Raw genomic sequence first — 19,785 nt, forward strand, 5'->3', positions numbered from 1 at the left:
CTTTCTGCTGCAAGAGTCAGAAACCAGATTTTCCTTTTTCCTGGGACTTCCCCTCGATACGTTTGTTCAAGGGAGGTCCGCTGACGTGGACGTGAAAGCTGATAGTTTCCGTGTTAATGTAAACTTTTCCTGACTTGGCCGATAAGAGAGCAGCTGTTCAGCCATTGAACTAAAAAAAAAAAAAAAGATTCCTAATGTTGACAGAATCACACCAAATAGGAAGGTGTTGAAATGACTGACGCACACTTTGTGAGATCATACGGGACAACATCAGAAAGAATTGGCAGGATTTGTTGGCGATATTGCCAAAACCGCCTCAGTGCAATTTTCCTCTGTATTAATTGCTTAGTATTATCAAATATAAGGAAATACTGAAAAACACCAGCACATAATCCCAGAGGCCAAGTTGACGTTACCTTGTTTTGTGCATTCTTGAGGTTCACGTTTGTTGGTTTTGTGTACATCTCAATACATACTGAATTCTAACAGATTATATTAGACATCAGCATGTTTTCCTTTCAAGCTGACATCAGCATTTAGCTCAGCCTCAAAGAGTCACTGTAGTGCGACTGTAGACTCTAAGTCCTCTTGCTTCAGAAAGATTTTTAACAAAACAGTTAGCGATTCATTTTCTGACAATCAACTAATTGACTAGTTTCAGGTTTGGGACTGTTTAGTGTCGATACGAATAAGGGCCAGTTTGTAGGTCAGTGTGAAAATAATATTTACAAGTATGTTTCAATTGGTATAGAATAACCTGAAAATGAGATTTGCTGTGTTTTCGTTCGCCTAGAATAATCTCTTAATCAATCCTCTCCTATATGTTTGGCACGAAGCAGAAGTTTCAGTTGGTTGCATTCTGCATCTCCACCACTAGATGTCGCTACAAAGCAGCACACTGGACCGTTAAACCAATTTAATCGGTGTAAAGTCGCTGAAAAACAAAAGGATTTCAGCCAAGCGAACGTTTTTTTTCCATCACGCACTTTCGGATCAACTGCAATCTAAAACCCAAATCATCTATTTGTGTATCTGGTTACAGTCAATAGATGTCGCCAGAGTTTGCCGCCCAGCACGCCATCTCTCCAGATGCACGAGGAATAAATGTCCTCATTACTGTTAAGTGCTTCGCTCATATGTTCCTTAATACTCATTCGTGGTATCACAGCATGTCGGCTCGCCCCGAGGAAGCTGTCAGCTACAGATGTCAACACCCCCGCTGACCCCTCTCCCTCCCCCCCTACCTCTGCACACACATGGCACTGGAGGATTGTCCCCCCAGAACAAAGGGATGGGGGGGTTTCTGTGGAGGACGGGCCACCAAACATTCCTGGCACAATGGAGAGAGTGGCCGGCAGGTTCAATTAGTGCACACTTTACTTTATACTCCGTACGCTCCCAGTGTGCCTGCAAACAAAAGCTGGAGCTCCACACTCCAGCGGGGTATTTGGCGACGCCGGTTTGTTCACGGTGGTCGTACATTTTAAGAGAGTTCCTCCTATTATCTGCTTTGTTGCTGCCATGTTGCCTGAGAAATAAACCACTTGAAGGGCACTTAATGCAGAGATCCTCAAGCTGCAAGACGGATTGGCCTAAAAAGAAACTTTTAGCTCCTGGTTTTTGGAAGTAAACACGCCTACCAGTGTCGTCAATAAACTGGGATCACAGCCAGCCACTGCTAGGAATCTTTACCACCAATCCTTCTATGAATGTGATGCCACCCAAAGTCTAATGAAACGCTTTAATTGAACATAATAATCTATTGTTTTTAGGATTGCCAAGAGAGTAAAACATAAATCCATAAACAAACAATGTATTCATTCATTTCTTTCCAGGGAAATTAGGATTTTCCAGGAATCTTCCAGCCCACTGACCAGCAACTTCTCCACCACGCAGTGCATTCAATGATGCTCTGAACTCACAGGACACCATATACTGTTACAGTCACAGCTGGATGCAGCACTGCCAGTGATGAGATGCTCGTCTCTGAGACTGTCACTGGAAACCTTCAAGCGGGATTGGCAACAAATCGGTTGCTCAACATGATCAACACGCAGACGGCAGCCAGTAAAACACAGTACAGGTACGCTGCACAGCAGAGAGGAGAAGAGCTGTCTGAGCCCAAACACACCGATGCACTCACCTATGATACACAAGGTGCGCCGTTACGTCGGGTACTTGGCGTATCCGAAAGAAATGAAGCCCTCCCCCCCGCCTCCCTCCAAAAAAAGCCGCCGCGTCACTCTTCACAGCATCCAGGCGCACATGTTGCCAGTCCCCCGCCGAGAAATGTCACAATAAAAAAAAAGGGGAGGTAGGCAGGAGGGGGACAAGAAGCACCAGTGACCGTGTGTCCCCCCACACACACACGCACATGCACACACACACACACACATACACACACACGCACACGCACACACACACACACACACAGCGCGTCCGGCCGGCCGCTGGATGAGACGTGGAAGGCGCGCCACCCTATTTATTGCGTTGCCGGACCTCTGCGCCCACCTTCTCTCCTCACTCCAGCCTTGACGTGGAATGAAATGTACTGGGAGAGAGGGAGGGAGACAGGGAGGAGGGAGGGAGACACGAAAACTAAGTCTCCGCCTTCGGGGCAGCGTGATTCCGCCGCTGATGGAGCTGTGGGATCCGCGATCGCTCGCGAATGCGTGGTGCGCAATTAAAGAGGCGCGCAGGACGCCGGTGCCACCCACTAAAGGAGGGTTTTTTCTTTTTTTCGTGGCGAGTGTACGGACGGGGAATTTTAATGAGGGCTGCTGCAGAGTTTTTCCCTCCCCCCTGGTAGGAGTGGGTCGTGCTCTCCCCCCCCCCCCCCCCCGTGCAGACATCCAACTGTCCCGACCGAAAGAGAAATAAAAAGCTTAAAGTTACCTTTCGGGAGAGGAATGGCGGAGTGAAAAGCGTCAGGGAAACGCAACTGTTGGCGACCAGCCAGTCAGCAAAGTGGGGGATTAGCCCGCGGGACACCTGTTGACTGGAAACAAGTTGTCCTGACTCAGATCAACTGTGCTGTGAAACCTGTGTGCTGGGTTTTTTTTGTTTGTGTCACTTCATCCCCACAAAGCTTGCCGGGTTGTCTCTCGTGGTGCACTGCTGCAGAAACACTAACAGCTTCCTTTAAAGCTGCAGGGTGTGTGATGGACATGTGTCCATCTGTGTCTGCTTCAATGATTCATTGGCAGCCATTTATGTCATTAACTAAATACGACAATTTTCTACGGCTTGTTTTGTTTTCTTTAAAAAGAAATGAATACACAATTTGCTCCAGAATCTATAACAAGTAAACTTGGTTGATGATCGAAGACATTGTACCATTACAGGGCAAGTTCATTCAGGCTCCACATAGATATCATTGTCAGTCATATATGTGTGAGGGTACGAGGAACAAAATAGGATGGTGACAATTTATTGCTTACATTAGTGTTAATTAAAGATAATTTTTTTTGCAGAAAATGTCTGACAGGCTCCATGTGGGCTTCTCCTTTCCCCAGATAGTTTTAATCTTTTCTAATCTGACGACTCAATATATTTTTTTTAAAAACCTTTTAGTTTGAGTTATACTAAAATAGATTCACGTTATATCATGTTAAAAGACTTCTGGTTAAGTGTAGCGTGCTACAGCGCAGTGGTTCTCAACCTGGGGGGTCAGTTGAGGACCCATTGAGGAGGGGTTGCATGACATATCCAACGGGTCGCCGGATAGTTCCACCTTTTCAGGTCTTTAAAGGCAAATATGTGAAAACCACGAGTGGAACAGCTCACAATTTATTACTTCATGACCAGGTGTCACAAAGCAACTGCTTCACTCTAAATGGACCAGAAGTCAAAAAGGTTTGGGACCTCTGTTATAAATGCATAAGAGAGAATACTGTTGCGAGGTGGTAAAGGAGAGAATTTGCTCAACCTTTTTTGTCCAAACTCGTTCCTTCGTTGGAGGCTCTGAGCAGCCTGAGTCATGCTCCTCTAATCCCTCACCTCTCGAACAGCAGCTCAAAGCTGCGTCTGTGTGGAGGCCGTCAGCTGGTCAGTCTATTATGAGGTTAAACCACTTATCCGGTCCATATGGGAGGCGACAGGGGCATCTAACCTCGGCCGGCACGCGGGCATGAGGCGGCACAACGCGCGACCAAAAGGCCCGGATCAACAACGGGTAAACAAAATCTGGTGTTTACCGCGTGGGCAGATCAACAGCAGATACAAGTGGGCCGAGGTCACATGGGCGAGGAAGAGTACGGGCGATTGATTGAGGTTATTTATCGCCTTTGACTTCTTATTACGACGTGAACATACATACACAAAGTTTGCTGATGAATAGTATAACAGATTTTAATGGAGGAGGAAACACAAATATAAGTCAACAGAAAAATAAATAGTTATTCATGTGTAATAATCATTTTTTAAAGGGATAAAACGGCACAATAGAAACTTGCCTTCTCATTGTGTTGCTGTGAAATCACTTGTAACCGAGTCACACCGTGAAGATGTGCTGCCCTTCACAGGCCGGGGAATATCATTGCACCCAATTACAAAACGTGACTCAACACTTTTTTTTCCCAGAGCTTCATTAAGTCATCCATCATGGCGACAGTCTCACAGCTCACTGCACAGACTGCAATGCACTTGGATTAAGAAGCCAAAACAAATGCTACTTTTTAGCACAGGAGATACAAAGACAAAGTCATATTTACAATTATCATTTTAAAGACAATATTTAGGAGCTTGACATTTCAGTTCAGACGCGTCTTTTTCAGGCTGGAGTTGTCCGCTGCTACTTTGCGTTTGCGTGATGGCGTGCCTGAAGCGTCTCCAGAGGCAGCTTCAGTGAGTTGGTACAGCGCGACGGGCGGGGTCGGCTCCTGTTTGGGTGCAATAAAGCACACGGTTAACATCTAATCTACTTAGCGCTTATGAAGTGACCTCACTTCTTCAAAATAAAAGCATTTAAAAAGCACAAGACATGTTTAACAGCCCGTTAGTGTCAGCATTTATGAATAAAACATTCACTTTTTAGTATAAAGTATCTAAGAGGGTTCATACACATTTCGACCCAATGGACTTTCATGACTAAACATTTTGTGAAATCTCGGTATAAACATGAAAAAATGAGAAAATGTAGTTTTTAAACTATCAATGAGAATCCCAAAGCATTCAGGAGACCTTAAATGACACAAATGAATGAGAGACAGTAGTTTAATTAAAAGAATAAACATTTATAGTTGCCTGTATGTATGCCTGCTTATATCTTGAGCATCTTTCTTTTAAAAGCATATTAATTATTTCAAACTCAGCGTAAATAATTGACATGAATATAACACATGTCCATGACTTTAAGGACTTTTCCAGGCCTGTTAATAACATTTTTAAAAATGACATGACTTTTCCAGGTTTTCCATGACCGTATGAACCCTGCTGGGGTTTTGTTTAATCTCAATAACATGAAGCCAATGCAGTGCTGATTCATTTACAAAAAAGCTCCTCTAACCTGCATGAGGTAGTCTGCGATGTACTCCGGCTTCAAGCAATGGACTCCGTGGGAGGAGACCTCCGACACGTCGACTCTGAAGTCTCCGGGCTTCAGCCGGACGAAGTCTGCAAACAGGTGAGTGGCCTCCTTGTACAAGGACGGGGAGGGACTCGGCAGGACCTGCAGAGAGAGAGAGAGGACCTGAAGGTGAGAACTACGCCGCCGCTACGTTCACAGACAAACCCGTGTCAACTTCTTTGTGAATATTTAGCGCAGAATTGCCGACGTGGGACGTCTGATTAAATCGTTTGCCTTTTCTCTGCGCGTTCTTTTGTCAGCACTTTGCTCTCGCGTGATTGCTCTCTACGGTCGGAAGTGTTTTAATACTTGCTCTCTCAGTGTTTTATAGCGGAGATGAGTCACCTCGTCTGAAACAAAGACCAGTAAATGTCACTTTAAAGGATCCTGATAGCTGTTTTAAGAGCCATCTCCCAACTGAACTGATCACGAGGGGAGATGTGTCGACATCTGGGTGGTTGATTCAGATTATAACACATTATGAGTACACCTGTAATGCATTAAACGCTTTGCCGTTAGCCTGATTTGAAAACTGCAATAGCGACGAGTCAATGATGTTGGACTCAAACACAACAAATGAACAAAGCAGCAACCTTCGCCCTGCCAGACTGCAGTAACCTCCTGAAGCCCGATTCCCGGCTCTGGTCGATGTTCAGCATGACCGTCCATCCACTGAACGCTCCCTAAACAAACATATACACACATTTAATAATGCAGAGGATACTTTAACAGTCCAGCAGGAGACAATACAACACAAACGACAGGGATGAGGACCGTCGTGTTAACTGTACCCCTCGTTCAGAGCGTCCCTGCAGGGTTTTTCTCCAGCGCATGGCAGCTAACGCCAGCCTCCTCTGCTGGGAGGTAATGGAGGGCAACGCGTCCAGAATGGAGCTGCTGCCCCACTCGTACTCGTCCTCCTGGAACAGACGCAGAACATAACAATGCTGTCAGAGTCGGGTGAATGAAACCACTGCAGATGAGAGAGCGATAATCAACGTCTGCTGAAGAAAAAACATAAATCTTCAGGTCCTGACCGGGATGAAGCGATCCACAGAGCGGCAGGCCTCCAGGTACGAGCGGTGCAGGATCCATTTGCCCGCCGCCATGGCTGCCAGGTACTTCTCGTTGCGCAGAGGAGCCCCGACGATGATGTGGGAGCAGCTGGGGTCGAACGACTGCTTGTCCAGGACGACACCGCCTGAAAGAGCAAACAGAAATAGAGGAAGAACTGTAGATGAGATATTCTGCATGTAATCTGTAAAGTCATAGTTACAGACCTGATATGGAAGATTGAAAAGAGTTTTCTATAAGTATGAACAGCTGCTGAAGTGAAACCTTTAGAGGCAGAATTTATCACACTTTAAGAAATAATTAAGGAAAAAGTAGTTTTTTTCGCATTCCTATGAATACTCTTGATGAATTTAAGTAAATGTGGGAAACTTTAACAACATCAAAACATCCGTTTACAAACTCTCACACAACTCCTGCAGTGTAATAAGTCTCATGGATCCAGCGTTATGCTCCTTACTCCCTAAACACATGCATCTTCACTAAAACCATAATATTATGCATAAACAGTCGCATTCTTGCGCTACTTGTCGATGCAATCCTGAATTGTTGTGTCACTTTGTGAGTGAAGTATTCCTTCAATGGCTCCTTTTGTAGATGCTGCATCTTGGTTGAATCTACTTTCTAAGTTTTAATAATGATTAAATGTATGATGAGCAGTGGTTCATTTGAGAATACTGAGCTCACAACAGGAAACCTCTGCAGGATATAAAACGTTCCCAGAAGCCAGAGGCAGTTCCTCCTTTGTTAGTCAGCAGCGATCAGCTCCTCTGCATTACTTTAGCAGGATGAAACACTGTTAGAGCTCTAATTAGGTGGAAGACTCACCAAGCTCCTCTATGAGGTGACTGTAATCAATGCGCTCTTGTGGGCTGAGGGAGGACAGCTGGAATCTGGGTGGCTGCTTCTCTTCCTCCGGCTCCTCCTGAGACAAAGAAAGAACCGTTTAGCACCAGTAGCTTGTTTTAAAGAGGCCGTACTTCAGTTATATTAATGCATCAACGTCTTATTGTCAACGTAAACAGGAGTCGTCACCTGTGGCTCCGGTGCAACCGGGGGCTTGGCCAGAGGGAAGGCGATGCTCGGGGCTTTGGGAGTGAGGATGTCACTGTCTCGCTCCTCTGTTGGAGCTGCTGTGACTCTCTGGCTCATGTGCTGGTCGATGACGTCACAAGCAGCTGTGAGAGGACAAAGTGATGACGGTGAAGGTTCAAACTGAACGTACGGTACGTCAGAAGCCGTGTCGTTCCATTGTGTACGTTTATGGTGAAATTATTCATTGCCGAGGCAGGTAAATAAACAAACCTATCTGACTTACTTGACACTTATGTGGTAGTCACTAATCTCAGCCTGAGAACATGTTTATAGCGTTTTACTTTGCTATAATTCTCTTACCCATCTCCACCAGCTCAGAGTCCGTCAAGGAGTCCCTGAACTGGGGGCCGTTTTCTGCGCTGGGGGGTGGAGCAGGAGGAGCGAGGGGCTCAGAGTATTGGGACGGACTTCCGGGCCACTGTAAGTTATCAGCCAGCTTGGCTCTCTCCTCTCTGGCTGTCGGGTCGTCCCAAACTATCTGCTCACTCTGAGACGGCTCTGTGTTGATGTCCAGAGCGGCTTCTCTGGGGACCCTGAAACCAGGACAGAACGGGGTGGACGAGGTGGAGGTGGATGTTTAGGTTTCATAGCACAACAATAGTCCTAAAAATGATGCACATGATATGAGTTTTAACATAAACTGTCTTCTCAATGCATTGCTTCCTTACCTCAGAGCTTCCAGAGTACGTCTGCTCCCGCAGCGTCCGATCCGGCTCCCGTCAGGAGTGTGTGGGCCCGAGTCGGCTCCTCCGGATCCCATCCTGCTGAGTCGGACCGAGGTACGCCTCCCCGTCGTCAGCTTGGTGGCGGACATGATCTCCTGGAGCTGCCGTTGCAGGTTCTCTCTCATTTCTAGAGTCTCTGAAACCTCTGGACGCGAGAGAAAGATCAACTACATAAGTCTGCACGTTCTTCAAAACGTTCAGAAGCTTTGTGGAAATAAATGACAGCTGGAAAAAGACACCCACCGCTTCTATCTGCAGCGTCACCCGCGTCCTCTTTATCGACGCTTCCATCGCTCACACGGCGTGATGTTGATGCATCTTCTGGGGCAACGTGTCCACACTGAAGGACAATTTCATGAGACACTCCATTAATGACGTATTTCTTCATTAGATGTAAGTAAGAACATCCTCTTTTAGACCCACCTTCTCGTCCTTTCCCTCCGTGACGTCTCTGAGTTGGGTCCGTGTAAAAGGAGGAGACCTCTGGGAGCTGTTGGGCACCTGGCTGAGGGTCAGGCTCATCTTGGGGTTGTAGGTGAAAGGGTACAGAGACTCGGGGACATGCTTCTGCTCCTCGGCACACTGCTCACAACGACACAACACACATGGGGAAAACAGAAGCTCATCAGACACAACAATTGATTTCATGAAACAAAGAGGAGGAGAAACGTCGCTGAAACTCTCATTTGTCTGCAAAATAAGTTTATCAAAGCAGTTTTTATTTAATATTCCACACACATATTTTCATTATATGTGTATATTTTGCATACACACAACTGAGATAAATAAATGTGACGAATTATTGAAAATACCTGTAACAATTATTGTATATTTTATGTCTTGATTGTATTTCCTTATTTATTTTCTTATTATTTTACAGATTTTACAGATTTATCCTTTTCTAAGGCATTCCCATGATTAAATACTCTTGACCTTTATTTTGGTAAATGGTTGTAGAGAACACATGAATATCTTTTAACTGAATAACAAACTAAATCAAAGTATTACAGTACGTCTTTGAATTATTTTAGCTGTTCTCTACTTTCTATAATTATCATATATTATGAATATTTTGTTTATTAGAACGTTCGGTTAATCAAAACAAACATTAATAAAAAATGACCGTGGGCTCTGGAAAACTAACGGGCATTTTCACAATCTTCTTCTTTCTCGACTAAAGTATGAATCAATTAATCATGAATCATGATTAATTCCAGTCCTGATTAATTTTAAAAGTGCCAAACTACGAACTGTCGGACAGGTTTGTAAATATCTTCCTGCCCCGTGCAGTTGAGAGTAAAGAACAAGTTGAGTCGTGAAGTAAAGCACTTGGTGTATATTTCTATTTGCTACTGGGGAACGTACCGCCTGCAGCCAGTACTGGGACACCACATGCAGCCCTCGCTCCTTTACGCCTCTGTATTCCCGGGTGTTGTCCCCCACTCGGCCCTGGTAGATGTAGTGCGTCACAGTGTCGTCACAAGCCCACCTAAAGACACGATGAGGAAGAAACGTTTGGACAAACTGCATCCATATTTACTCAAACTGTGTTTATGACCGCATCCATATTGCTTTATTATGAAAAAATGTTAACTAATCCTTCATGGAAGTTTGCAAAAATGTGTTGAATACCTGAAGTCAGCGCCCAGCGAGGCAGCGACAGCATTGAGTTCACTCTGCATTTTGCTCAGCTTCTTTCCCACACAGATCACGACTCCAGTCAGAGGGCTGACGTCTTTTTCTGGGACCTGACAAACAAATTTAAGAACGCTTTTGTTTATATATCAACTCAAATAGACAGTGCATCATCTACCCTATCACATGTGGTCATCATCCTGTATCAAGAGACAGTAAAGACTTCTAGAACTAAAAGAGATCCTCCATCAGCGTCACTGTATTTAACAAATGAAGAGATTTTAAGATTAAACCACCGACGTCAAGTTTACAAACAGGCAAACTGTATTTTTTTGTGTATTTCCGTTTACCTCCTGCTCAGTCGTCTTGGTAAATTGGGGGCTAGCGGTGATGGCTTGCATATCTGAAGCGTTATTTCGGTTGCTATTGGCGAGAAACACCTTCAGGTTCCTGTTGATGACGTCAGTCAGCGGGGTCTCGGCCGTCTCTCCAGGTTTGGATTGTCCCCCCGGAGTCTCCAAAGCTCCTTGAGCATCCTTCACAAAATGAACAGTTGTACAATTTATAGCTTCAAGCCTTTATCATGAAGCTAAAATTGTACTTGTATCACTAGATTCTGCTCGCTACACGCTGGCTCCAAACCTTGAAGTTGAAAGACGGCCTGAATAGCTGGTCTCTGCTGAGGAAACGAGACGGCGTGTCCAGCTGCAGGGAGGCCTCGCTCTGAGGGGTGTTCTTTCTGCCTCCCTCCTGCTTTTCTTTGAGGGTGCCGACGTCCTCTTTGGGCTTCACGTCATGCCACACGGAGCGCGACACTTTGCTTCGGAGGCGACCCAAATCCATCGGCGTAACAACCTTACCGCTCTGGAGACCCTGCAAAGGGATCTCTGGAGACAAACGTGCCGGCGGAGGCACGACCGGCTTCTGGGAACCGCCGACAAAACTCTCATCGTCCTTCTCTGCGGAAGAAGAGAAGAAAAACAATGTTATAGCACAAGAAACAACAAACTCACTACACCGTCACACTCAACAACGATTACAGCCAAATTGTATATCATTTCAGTCAAAAACACCGCGACAAATTCCCTGGACATCAATCTTATTATACTTTTCAACTAAACTAATGTGAATTATAGCACAAAACAGAAAAGCCCTTTATGGTAATTTACTAAATTATTATCCATCATGTTTCTAAACCCAGCCAATGCAAGAAAAACACACATTTACATCCACATGAAAGCTTTAATGAACAGGTTTCTAACCTGGTGAGGGTGGCAGGTCAACCAGAAAACGGCCCTCCTCTGCTCGCTGGCCGGTCCGAGCAGACCGTAGTATCCAGTGCATGGTGACGGCTGGAAGCCCCCATTTCTTTGCCGCTTGGTACTTTGTGCCTTCAGGGCTCTGCAGGACCAGATGAGTGCTGGCCAGCATCCCTTTCTTCTGGTTGGCCAGGCGCACAAAGTAATCCTGGACACTGCGGGAGGCAGAGAAGAAGAGCTTCAAAGACAGGGAGCGCACAATCGCAAGGCAGGACGCAGCCGAGGACGTCCTCTACCTCTTCTTCTCTCTCTATTTAGCTGCGGTAAAACGCCACAGATCGGGATCATACAGCAAGAAACATGTACAAAGGAAATTACACGTTTAATATTCTTGTTCTTGACACAAAACCTGCTATTAGAGTACAAGTACAATATACTTACAACTACTAATATTGTTACTATTGGATTAATGTAGTGTAATATTATGATTCATTGTATTATAGAGCACAGGACAACAAAACAATACAACTAAAATAACTATGTAAAAACAATGAAAAAGCAACTGATGTTTAATTTAAGTATACAAAATAAAATATATCTTTAAACTGCCATTAAGGAGTAAATCTGTTCAAGCAAGATTTTTGTAAAAAAAAATCTCCGATAACAAGCACCCTTAATGTAGCATAAAAGTAGGCCTGCAATGTCACCGTACTTGGCTCCAAGGTGCTTAGCCAGCTCCACCAAAGACTCCCTCTCTGCTCCCGTGAACTGGCTGACAGAGAGAACGCAATCGCTGAGGGGGAAACGTCCGTGCATCAGAGAAACGGGTGTGAACAAAGGGTTGGAGTGGAGCTGCAGGACACACTCTTTCTCCACACACATGGCCTGAAAATGAACAAAGACAAAGCACGCCTGTCAGGTATCAAGCTTACGAAGCATAATCATGGCACGCAGAACTGATGGAGGACAAATATGTATTTCAAAATCAGTGGAATGTAATTCTGTTGGACTGCAGTAAAAAACATTACAAAAAAATGTCCAGCACAAGTTCCCGGAGGCCGAGGTGACGCCTTTAAAAGCCTTGTCCAAAACTCAAATATATTACATTTAACAGGATATGGAAAAAAGGAAAGCAACAAATACTTTTATTTGAGAAGCTAGAACCAGAGAATTTTTCCCTTACTATTGACTTTTGCCTCTTTATTCGACACAACCTCCTCCCGACACGGATACAATTAAAGCGGTACGACTGTGGTCTTACCAGCCATGTGTCAGTGACCACCTCGTCCACTGTGGCCTCTACTGAACAGCCCAACAGCGGGACCACGGCGTAGTCTGCCACAACGCGTGTACGGCCCATCAGCACCTTGCCTCCATTTTCCGTCACCAGTAGCGACAGCTGGGTCTCTGCTTCGGCGCCGAAGCCCACAAGAAGGAAACATTTCCCGAAAAACAGGCCTGCCTCGCTGGCTTCCTGCAGGGTTGAGTCTGGCTGTGTTCCTCTGGTGAGGTTTGGCGCCCAAGGTTCAGCAGATGTATGGATAGACTTCCTGCTGGTGCTCTCTGCTGGTGGGGGCAAGTCCACTGGGGATGAAAGAAAAATGACATTAGCTGTGATATATGAAATTATATCTTGTAAAATCTCTCTTTAAGGTGCAACAACGGCGCTAATTCTTTAACATCAGACATTTACCTAATGTAGGGTCATCGTCCATGTACTGAGAGAGCAGATCTTCCTCTGCTCTCATTTGCCTGGGCGTGCTGGGGCTGGCTGCAGGCGGACCAGCTGACTGTCGGGAGGAGGTAGTGCGGCGAGCAGACACAGATACAGCATCCGGGGCCGGAGGCAGACAGTCAGGGTGGAGGTAACTCGCTTCTGGGAGCAGACTGCCTTTGTTGTAACTGTCCAGCAGCCACTGCACTGTTACTACGTGAGGTCTGAGAAGCAACATACAGACATGAACATTTAACAGACTGTAAACATGCTGAATTGTTTAAAGCTGAATCCTGTAGATTTTACTTGGTAACTAAATGTCACAAAATTAATTTAAGACGTAGGATAAGGTAAGGATGTATCCTGGACTTAAATTTAGAAAGGACTCGAGTCCATGAAGCGTATACTTCTATGCTGTGCTGTTTTATTATATTTGGAGGAATTTGTCTATATTTGAGAGTAAAATTAAGAATTTTGAAAATGAATGAATATTTGGAAGTGATGTTGGTTAAAGAAATGTAACTCAGTGAAAGAAAAAAAATATCAATATATAATTTTATGGCAGTTTTTTGACAGACATTTTTGTTTTTCAAGTGAAGGAACAACAAACTTGCAATAAGCGAGGATGCAATACATTCTATATAAAGTAATAATCTTTACAGGTCGGACCTATGTGTTGCTTTGAAGAGAAAATTCTTGAGGTCCTGGTCCGGCTCTCCCATGACCACATGTGTGAGTTCCTCACTAGGCTGGTTGAAGCGCAGACCTCCTGCAGCGTTCACAAGACGCCGCAGCTTCTCCAGTTTCTTCCCTGGCAGGCCACACAGGTACAGCTGCACAACATTTGACAAAGAGTGAAATAGAGCCTCATATATGCCGTTCGCATGATAACAAAAAAAAAAGACAAAATAGTGGAAATGAAATCTCCACTCTAAATGTAAAGGAACATTCTTTGGTTTACCTTACAGCCATCCAATATATCATCAGCTGGGCAGACGGTGAGATCAAGGGTATCAATGGGGTCTGGAGCTTCCAGGCGGCTGATGGTGCCGTTGGTGAGGGCCGTGTCGTTTATTGTCATGCTAGCATTCACAGAGATGTGGCTCAAGCCCAGCAGAGATGGACCCTCTGGGGTTAAAAAACAGGATTCTTCAATACAATACGTTACAGACCTTCAAAAATACAGTACACAACAAAGAACTATCAGTCTGTGGCTCACCCTCCTTCTTGTTGGTGCCCGTGGGGGTGGAAGTGTGCGGTCGAGTGGTCTTTGATGCGTTACGCTCCACAGTGTACCGGCTCTCGTCTTGACAAAAGCCCTTTTCTATGCTGTCGAACAGCCAGTGCAGAGACACGCAATACACGTTCCACTTCCTCGCACACTCGTACTTCTGACCTGCAAACAAATACAAACACTTACAAATGATACTGGTCGCAATAAAGGAACCCTTTGTGCTGAAACTGATCGGGACCTACCTGTTGGCTCACTAACGATGAGGTGTGTGCACTCATTCATTTTGAGCTGACCGGTGTAGTTGGCTCCATGCTGATCACAGAGCCTCTGCACCTCTTTACGCTCTGTGCTGGAGAGGCCTGTCACGCAAACAGTGCAGCCACGCAACACAGGGCACAGGTAGTCCTCAATGGGTAGGTCTGTATACCTGAAAAGACTGAAGCAGAAGAAGGCGTTTATATCCTCATAAGTGTTACAATGTCATACAACAATTGTATAATCAACACATTTTGGTAATATCAACCAGGAAACCTTCAAATCCTGAAGGTTTTTAATAAACCGTGCAAGAAAGAGTATATTTGGCCAAGAAAACTTCACCAAAAAATCAGGATGTATCCTTCTACATGAAAGTTTTAATACCTGTTTTGAGATTTCTCCCAGCAGGCATTGACCCATGTAGGCAGCAGGATGGGTTTACCCAGGCTGGCTGCTACCAGGTATTTCTTGCTGCCCACCTCTCCGGCTATCAGGTGTGTGACCGATACATTTAGATCAAGATAGACTCGTCCACCCATGAGTTGCACCAGATCCATCACCGCTGCCTGTCAAGAATGACAGACAAACACATTAGAGAACACTGTCCTGTATGTTCCTAAATCTTAACCCCCTATGGAGAAGATTCATTGTGCTCTATGTTACACTTTTCATATGTATTCGGGGATGCAAATCTATGTCCCACTATATTGAGCAGCTATCATATGAATTGCCTTTTCAGACTTTCACTATTAAGTGCAAACAATGTTATGCAAACACTTTGTGGCTTGTGCTCTGCAATTTCATAACAAAGTTGAAAGCTACAATAGTACACATGTCATATTAGCTCTATTCTTTGTTGTCTAAAACTATTAACACATGCTCATATCACTACAACAGGCTGATGGACACCTAAGGAATCCCCACATAACCACCCTGCCTAAGACAGTCCACTAAAAAGGAGGTAAAATCATTCTGATTTAATCCATAACGTTTATTTTACTGAAATTGTGACAAAGACGGCTTTGTGTTTTATGTCCAAAACATGTATACACTTCGTGACGTCTTTGGAATTTATTAGAAAGCAACAATCTGAAAAGCATCACACACAATAATCTCACCCGTGTTGCTTTATCCAAGCTAGTGCAGGAAATAGTGATGTCAGCCATGGCCATGTTATAGATGGGCTCCTCTGCTTTGGGGACGCAGTGGTGCTGCTGCAAGCAGTACAACACCACCAGTGGACTCACCACTCGGCAGCCAAGCTACATGTCAAATAACAAAGAGTGAGAAAGATAATACCAACCCTTAGTGACAGGGCTTCACAAAGTCCCATTAAATTCAAGATCCAGGTTTTGAGTCAGACCTTTTTGCAGTGCAGAAAGGCCGGAGTGGTGAAACTGCTGAAGACGAAGAGAGACTTGTCCTTCTGGTCCATCTGTAAAACTGCATCTTCATCGATGGTTTTCAAGTACTTGTCAGACTGCAGTTCCAAAATGGCCTGTGTACACGCAAGAAAAAGGTCATCATCCTCTGCAAACGAATAGACATTAGCACGGTGGCAAAAAGGTAAACATCAACAAAGCTTTACCTCGTAAGCTTTGACAGCATACTCTGATTTGTGTTCTTTGTTTTCCACAAACTTCACAATGAAGCTTCCCTTGCCTTCTTTGGACATAACTGAATAAGGAACAGTGAAAAAGACATCAACTACATTAACGGTTGTGGAAATGGCATCAACAGTAACGGTAGCCCTCTCGAGTCGACAGCAGCTGTCACTGAATAGTCTTTCACGATAATGTTAACTAACTGAAGGCATCTTACCTGTTCTTTGATCTGCACTGCCAGGTAAATAAAGAGGTAATGACTAACGTTTTAAGTTACTGATCGTAATTAATATGAACGCCAACTAGTTATTTTCTTGTCAACAGAGAAAAATCCAAATATAAAAGTGTATATAGCGTTAAGGCCACTGTCCGTTGTAGGAAGAGCTTGTCTAGCTAACTCACGAGAAAGCGACTGCTTAGCCAACATTCAAACAAGCGTTATAAAGTTAAAAATGAATCAAATAACATTCTTATACATATTATTATAAACGAACGGTCTCCACCGTGTTGAATAAAAGTCTGTACATGTTGTAATTCAACAATAATGGCTTCGCAAAATTGAAATGTCAGCTTTGTTGTTATTATTCGCGCCAACGACGTAACTTCCGGTGTTGCACGCTAATTCGAACGGGTGGAGTCAGACTCCAAGGGAGAAGAGTTCCGCATCGCCGACGTTTAATATTCAACGTGTTATTATAAAAATGCAATAACACTTCAGTTGTACAATTACTAATTGTGAAAAGAGCCAACCAAATAAATAGTAAAAGTCTGATGTTTTGATTAATATTCAGCTCTATACTTATCTTGCAAAACTCTTACATTTCTGACCCATATTAGGTGTAACCCTTTATACGGTCTATGGGTTTGACCAGAGCGGGTGGTGTGACGTTATATCACATGATCCTAAACACAATACATTAGAGTAGATTATATTTTAAAATAATTAACTTTTTAGCCTAAATGTGAATAATTTATCCCAGGTTTATGAGGGAATGACAAAATCATAATCTCTAAAACCTACATAATTAATAAACCACTTAAAAAATATAATAAATACCACGTAATATAAATTCAGGAAAGGTTAGAAGTCCATATCATCAAGATTAACGGTTTTTAAATATTCTCGAACAATACAAGCTTTTCAATTAAATAATCCTTTTGAAAATTATAGATTTCAATAGATTATGTTGACCGAATAAATGTGTTGTCAGCCAATCTTTCTCAGCATAATGAATATAAGGTTTAGGCGAACTTGTCTTAATTTCTCAAATGTTTATCCTCAAAATAAAAATATGCAAGCTGTTGCAGGAAAGCTATAATTTCTGTTCAAGTTTATGAGTAAAGCAACATTTTGATAGCTTGTAGATTTAATAGAATTTAAGCATGAAATGTTAAATCATCTTGTTGTATTCAGAGCACATTTTATGACTTTGTAGGCGTAAGTAAAGGTCAAACATAAGCAAACAAATGTTTCTTTCTGTTGAAATATCAGCTACTTAGACAAACACAAATGTAAATACAAAAGAACAACACTGTGGGTTCCCTTTTATTCTTAAAATTTTATGTACAAGTGCGACTGATTTTTTTTTTTTAATGTACATTCATTATAGAAAGTTTATATACGTAATATTACATTGAACATTTCACAAATTGCACTAGTCTTTCACATCCAGATTTGTAATCCGTCAACGTCTTGTTTTAGCAGAAGCTCATTTTTGTTGATTATTTTTGTTGATTTATCCACTTATAAATATTCTAGTGCTTTTTGCATTCTGGGGGAACGAGAATCACTTAAAATGTGAGGCAGAAAGGGTAGCCTTCAAAGAGAAAGCAGAATGAACTATGAATTAAGATCAGAGGGATAAGAGGCTGGGCATTTGGAGATCAGATCTGTGTCAACCTTGAAAGGGCCTGACCAAACCAGACAAGAGGTCAGCATCTCTAAGGGCTCAAATGACTTTCTTGTGGAGAAACAAGGCCGCGAAATCTTACACAAATGTTTTCAGATTTTCTATTTAAACATTTTTCTTCCTTTTCCATATGAGAATCCATCATATAGACTAGTAAATGACATGTTTATGTAAGAGGTGAATAGGTCCTGTGCACAAATGTGTCACAAACAAGGCCAAGTATCCTCTGTTCAGGATTTGGATAACGGTGTAGCCAATCAGGATATGACACAGAGGAATAAGATAACAGTGAAGAGATCGTTAACTTATCCTACGCCTCAGTATTCCAATGTCTTTCTCATGAAAAAAACAAAATCTAGAGTAAAAAATATATTCATACAAAAAGTAAACTCTTCTGTGTGTCATTGGAAGAAACAAGAACAGTAGCACAGAAACAGAACAAATGTGGTCATCCGTTAAAACAATTTCAAAGTGTTTGTGAAGACTTGAGTGCCGTTTGGAAAGGGAGAGGCGAGTGACTCTGGAGGAGGTGTCGCAGAGATTTTGGTGACGGTCAATGACGGCCAGGCTCTCCTCCATCTTTCTCTCTCTCTCCATCCCCTCGCCTGGGAGCTGGACAGTCCCTCTCTGAGCTGCAGCTGGGAAGCAGCAGGGCAGTCTGGGTGCCTGAGCGTGACTGTGAGTGTGTCCATCAGCCTTGGTCCCCAATGTCGTTGTCCACAGGGGGTGGGACGTTGGGCATTACCAGGGTGCCAGTTCCCGCTGTCAGGTAACCTGCTACTCCTGGACCTACAGGTGTCAGGAACAAAGATACAATTTAGACCAGGTGGGATAGCTGGAGTGCTATTGGTGAGCTACAAGGATGTACTCAACTAAAATACTACTACTTAATGTATGAAGGCGGGATCACTACTCTGACTAAGCGTCCATTTTTTAAACTTTCAAGGGCATTTCTGTTAGTTCCTGAAACTGGATTGTGATAAGTAGTAGTTGGTGGATGTCGATGTATAAAAAGGTAGATTTGTGTCTTTTTTACCAAAGCAAATTTCTCAAAAACAAAAAAAAAACGCTCTCAAAAAAAAAAAAAAAGCTCTTAAAACCCAAATTTGCTCTCAAAAGAAGAAATTTGCTCTAAAAACAAAAACAAAAAAACACGCTAGAAAAAAAAACTCTGAAAAAATGCTCTCAAAAGAAAAATTTGCTCTAAAAAAAAAAAAACCTCTCAAAAAAATAAGCTCTCAAAAAAAACTGCTCTAAAAAATGCTCTCAAAAATAAAACGCTCTCAAAAAAAAAAAAAAAAAACTCAACGCTCTCTATTCCCAGTAAATCTTTTTTATTTTTCTTTTGAGCAATTTTTTTAATTGAGAGCAAAGATTTGGAGATAATTTACTTACAAACCAGAAATTTGCCTGGGTAAAAAAAGACACAAATCTACCTTCATAGAGATGGAGATGAAGATTAAATTATTGTTAGCAATTTGAAGATGGAGAGTTGGGAATGGAAAATTAGGTGTGGGTCAAAGATGGAGGTGAAGGGGCAAGGAATGGAGGTAGGTGCAAGGTCAACGTCTACCTGCATCAGAGCAAGAGAGAGGAGGGCTGGGAGGGCCCAGCTTAGGAGTCTAGAGCCCACCTCGCAGTGGGCTACTGGCAGCCAGGAGAGAAGGAGTGGATACCCCTGAGGAGGAAACGTGGAGGACAAAGAGGAAGGGGAGGG

General features: G+C 43.4%; 3 protein-coding genes across 7 annotated transcripts in view; all 3 read right to left on the bottom strand.

Annotated features, from left to right (window-relative positions):
* The window catches only part of tmem108 (transmembrane protein 108), a 41,573-nt gene extending 39,045 nt beyond the window's left edge, over window positions 1-2,528 (bottom strand). The window contains exon 1 of the mRNA XM_068582386.1: window positions 2,144-2,528. The gene's annotated coding sequence lies outside the window, so the exon portion shown is untranslated. The remainder of the gene's footprint in view (window positions 1-2,143) is intronic.
* A 1,796-nt stretch (window positions 2,529-4,324) lies between these two features.
* topbp1 (DNA topoisomerase II binding protein 1) lies at window positions 4,325-16,742 on the bottom strand. The gene is made up of 28 exons (XM_068582308.1): window positions 16,376-16,742; window positions 16,143-16,231; window positions 15,918-16,052; window positions 15,673-15,816; window positions 14,939-15,120; window positions 14,542-14,735; window positions 14,285-14,461; window positions 14,027-14,193; window positions 13,735-13,898; window positions 13,045-13,289; window positions 12,613-12,935; window positions 12,064-12,236; window positions 11,355-11,566; window positions 10,735-11,051; window positions 10,443-10,628; window positions 10,090-10,205; window positions 9,823-9,946; window positions 8,881-9,039; window positions 8,701-8,797; window positions 8,401-8,602; window positions 8,033-8,265; window positions 7,673-7,815; window positions 7,466-7,562; window positions 6,604-6,767; window positions 6,358-6,486; window positions 6,160-6,249; window positions 5,507-5,668; window positions 4,325-4,880 (listed from the first exon to the last, which is right to left on the bottom strand). The coding sequence occupies exons 2-28, from the start codon at window positions 16,227-16,229 to the stop codon at window positions 4,752-4,754; spliced, it is 4,551 nt and encodes a 1,516-aa protein (XP_068438409.1). The 5' UTR covers window positions 16,230-16,231; window positions 16,376-16,742; the 3' UTR covers window positions 4,325-4,751.
* A 954-nt stretch (window positions 16,743-17,696) lies between these two features.
* Window positions 17,697-19,785, bottom strand: part of LOC137788631 (dnaJ homolog subfamily C member 13-like) — a 30,717-nt gene continuing 28,628 nt past the window's right edge. For 4 of the 5 annotated variants that reach the window (XM_068581575.1, XM_068581573.1, XM_068581572.1 and 1 more), the window contains one exon: window positions 17,697-18,857. In XM_068581575.1, coding sequence (XP_068437676.1) covers window positions 18,760-18,857 — 98 coding nt within the window. In that variant the 3' untranslated portion in view covers window positions 17,697-18,759. Of the gene's footprint in view, window positions 18,858-19,641; window positions 19,747-19,785 lie in introns of all 5 variants that reach the window. The other variant, XM_068581574.1, reaches the window with a different exon arrangement.

The sequence above is a fragment of the Clinocottus analis genome, unplaced genomic scaffold, assembly GCF_023055335.1.
Source record: "Clinocottus analis isolate CAN_PGR_092001 unplaced genomic scaffold, fCliAna1.0.p SCAF_18, whole genome shotgun sequence".
Classification (NCBI taxonomy): Eukaryota; Metazoa; Chordata; class Actinopteri; order Perciformes; family Cottidae; genus Clinocottus; species Clinocottus analis.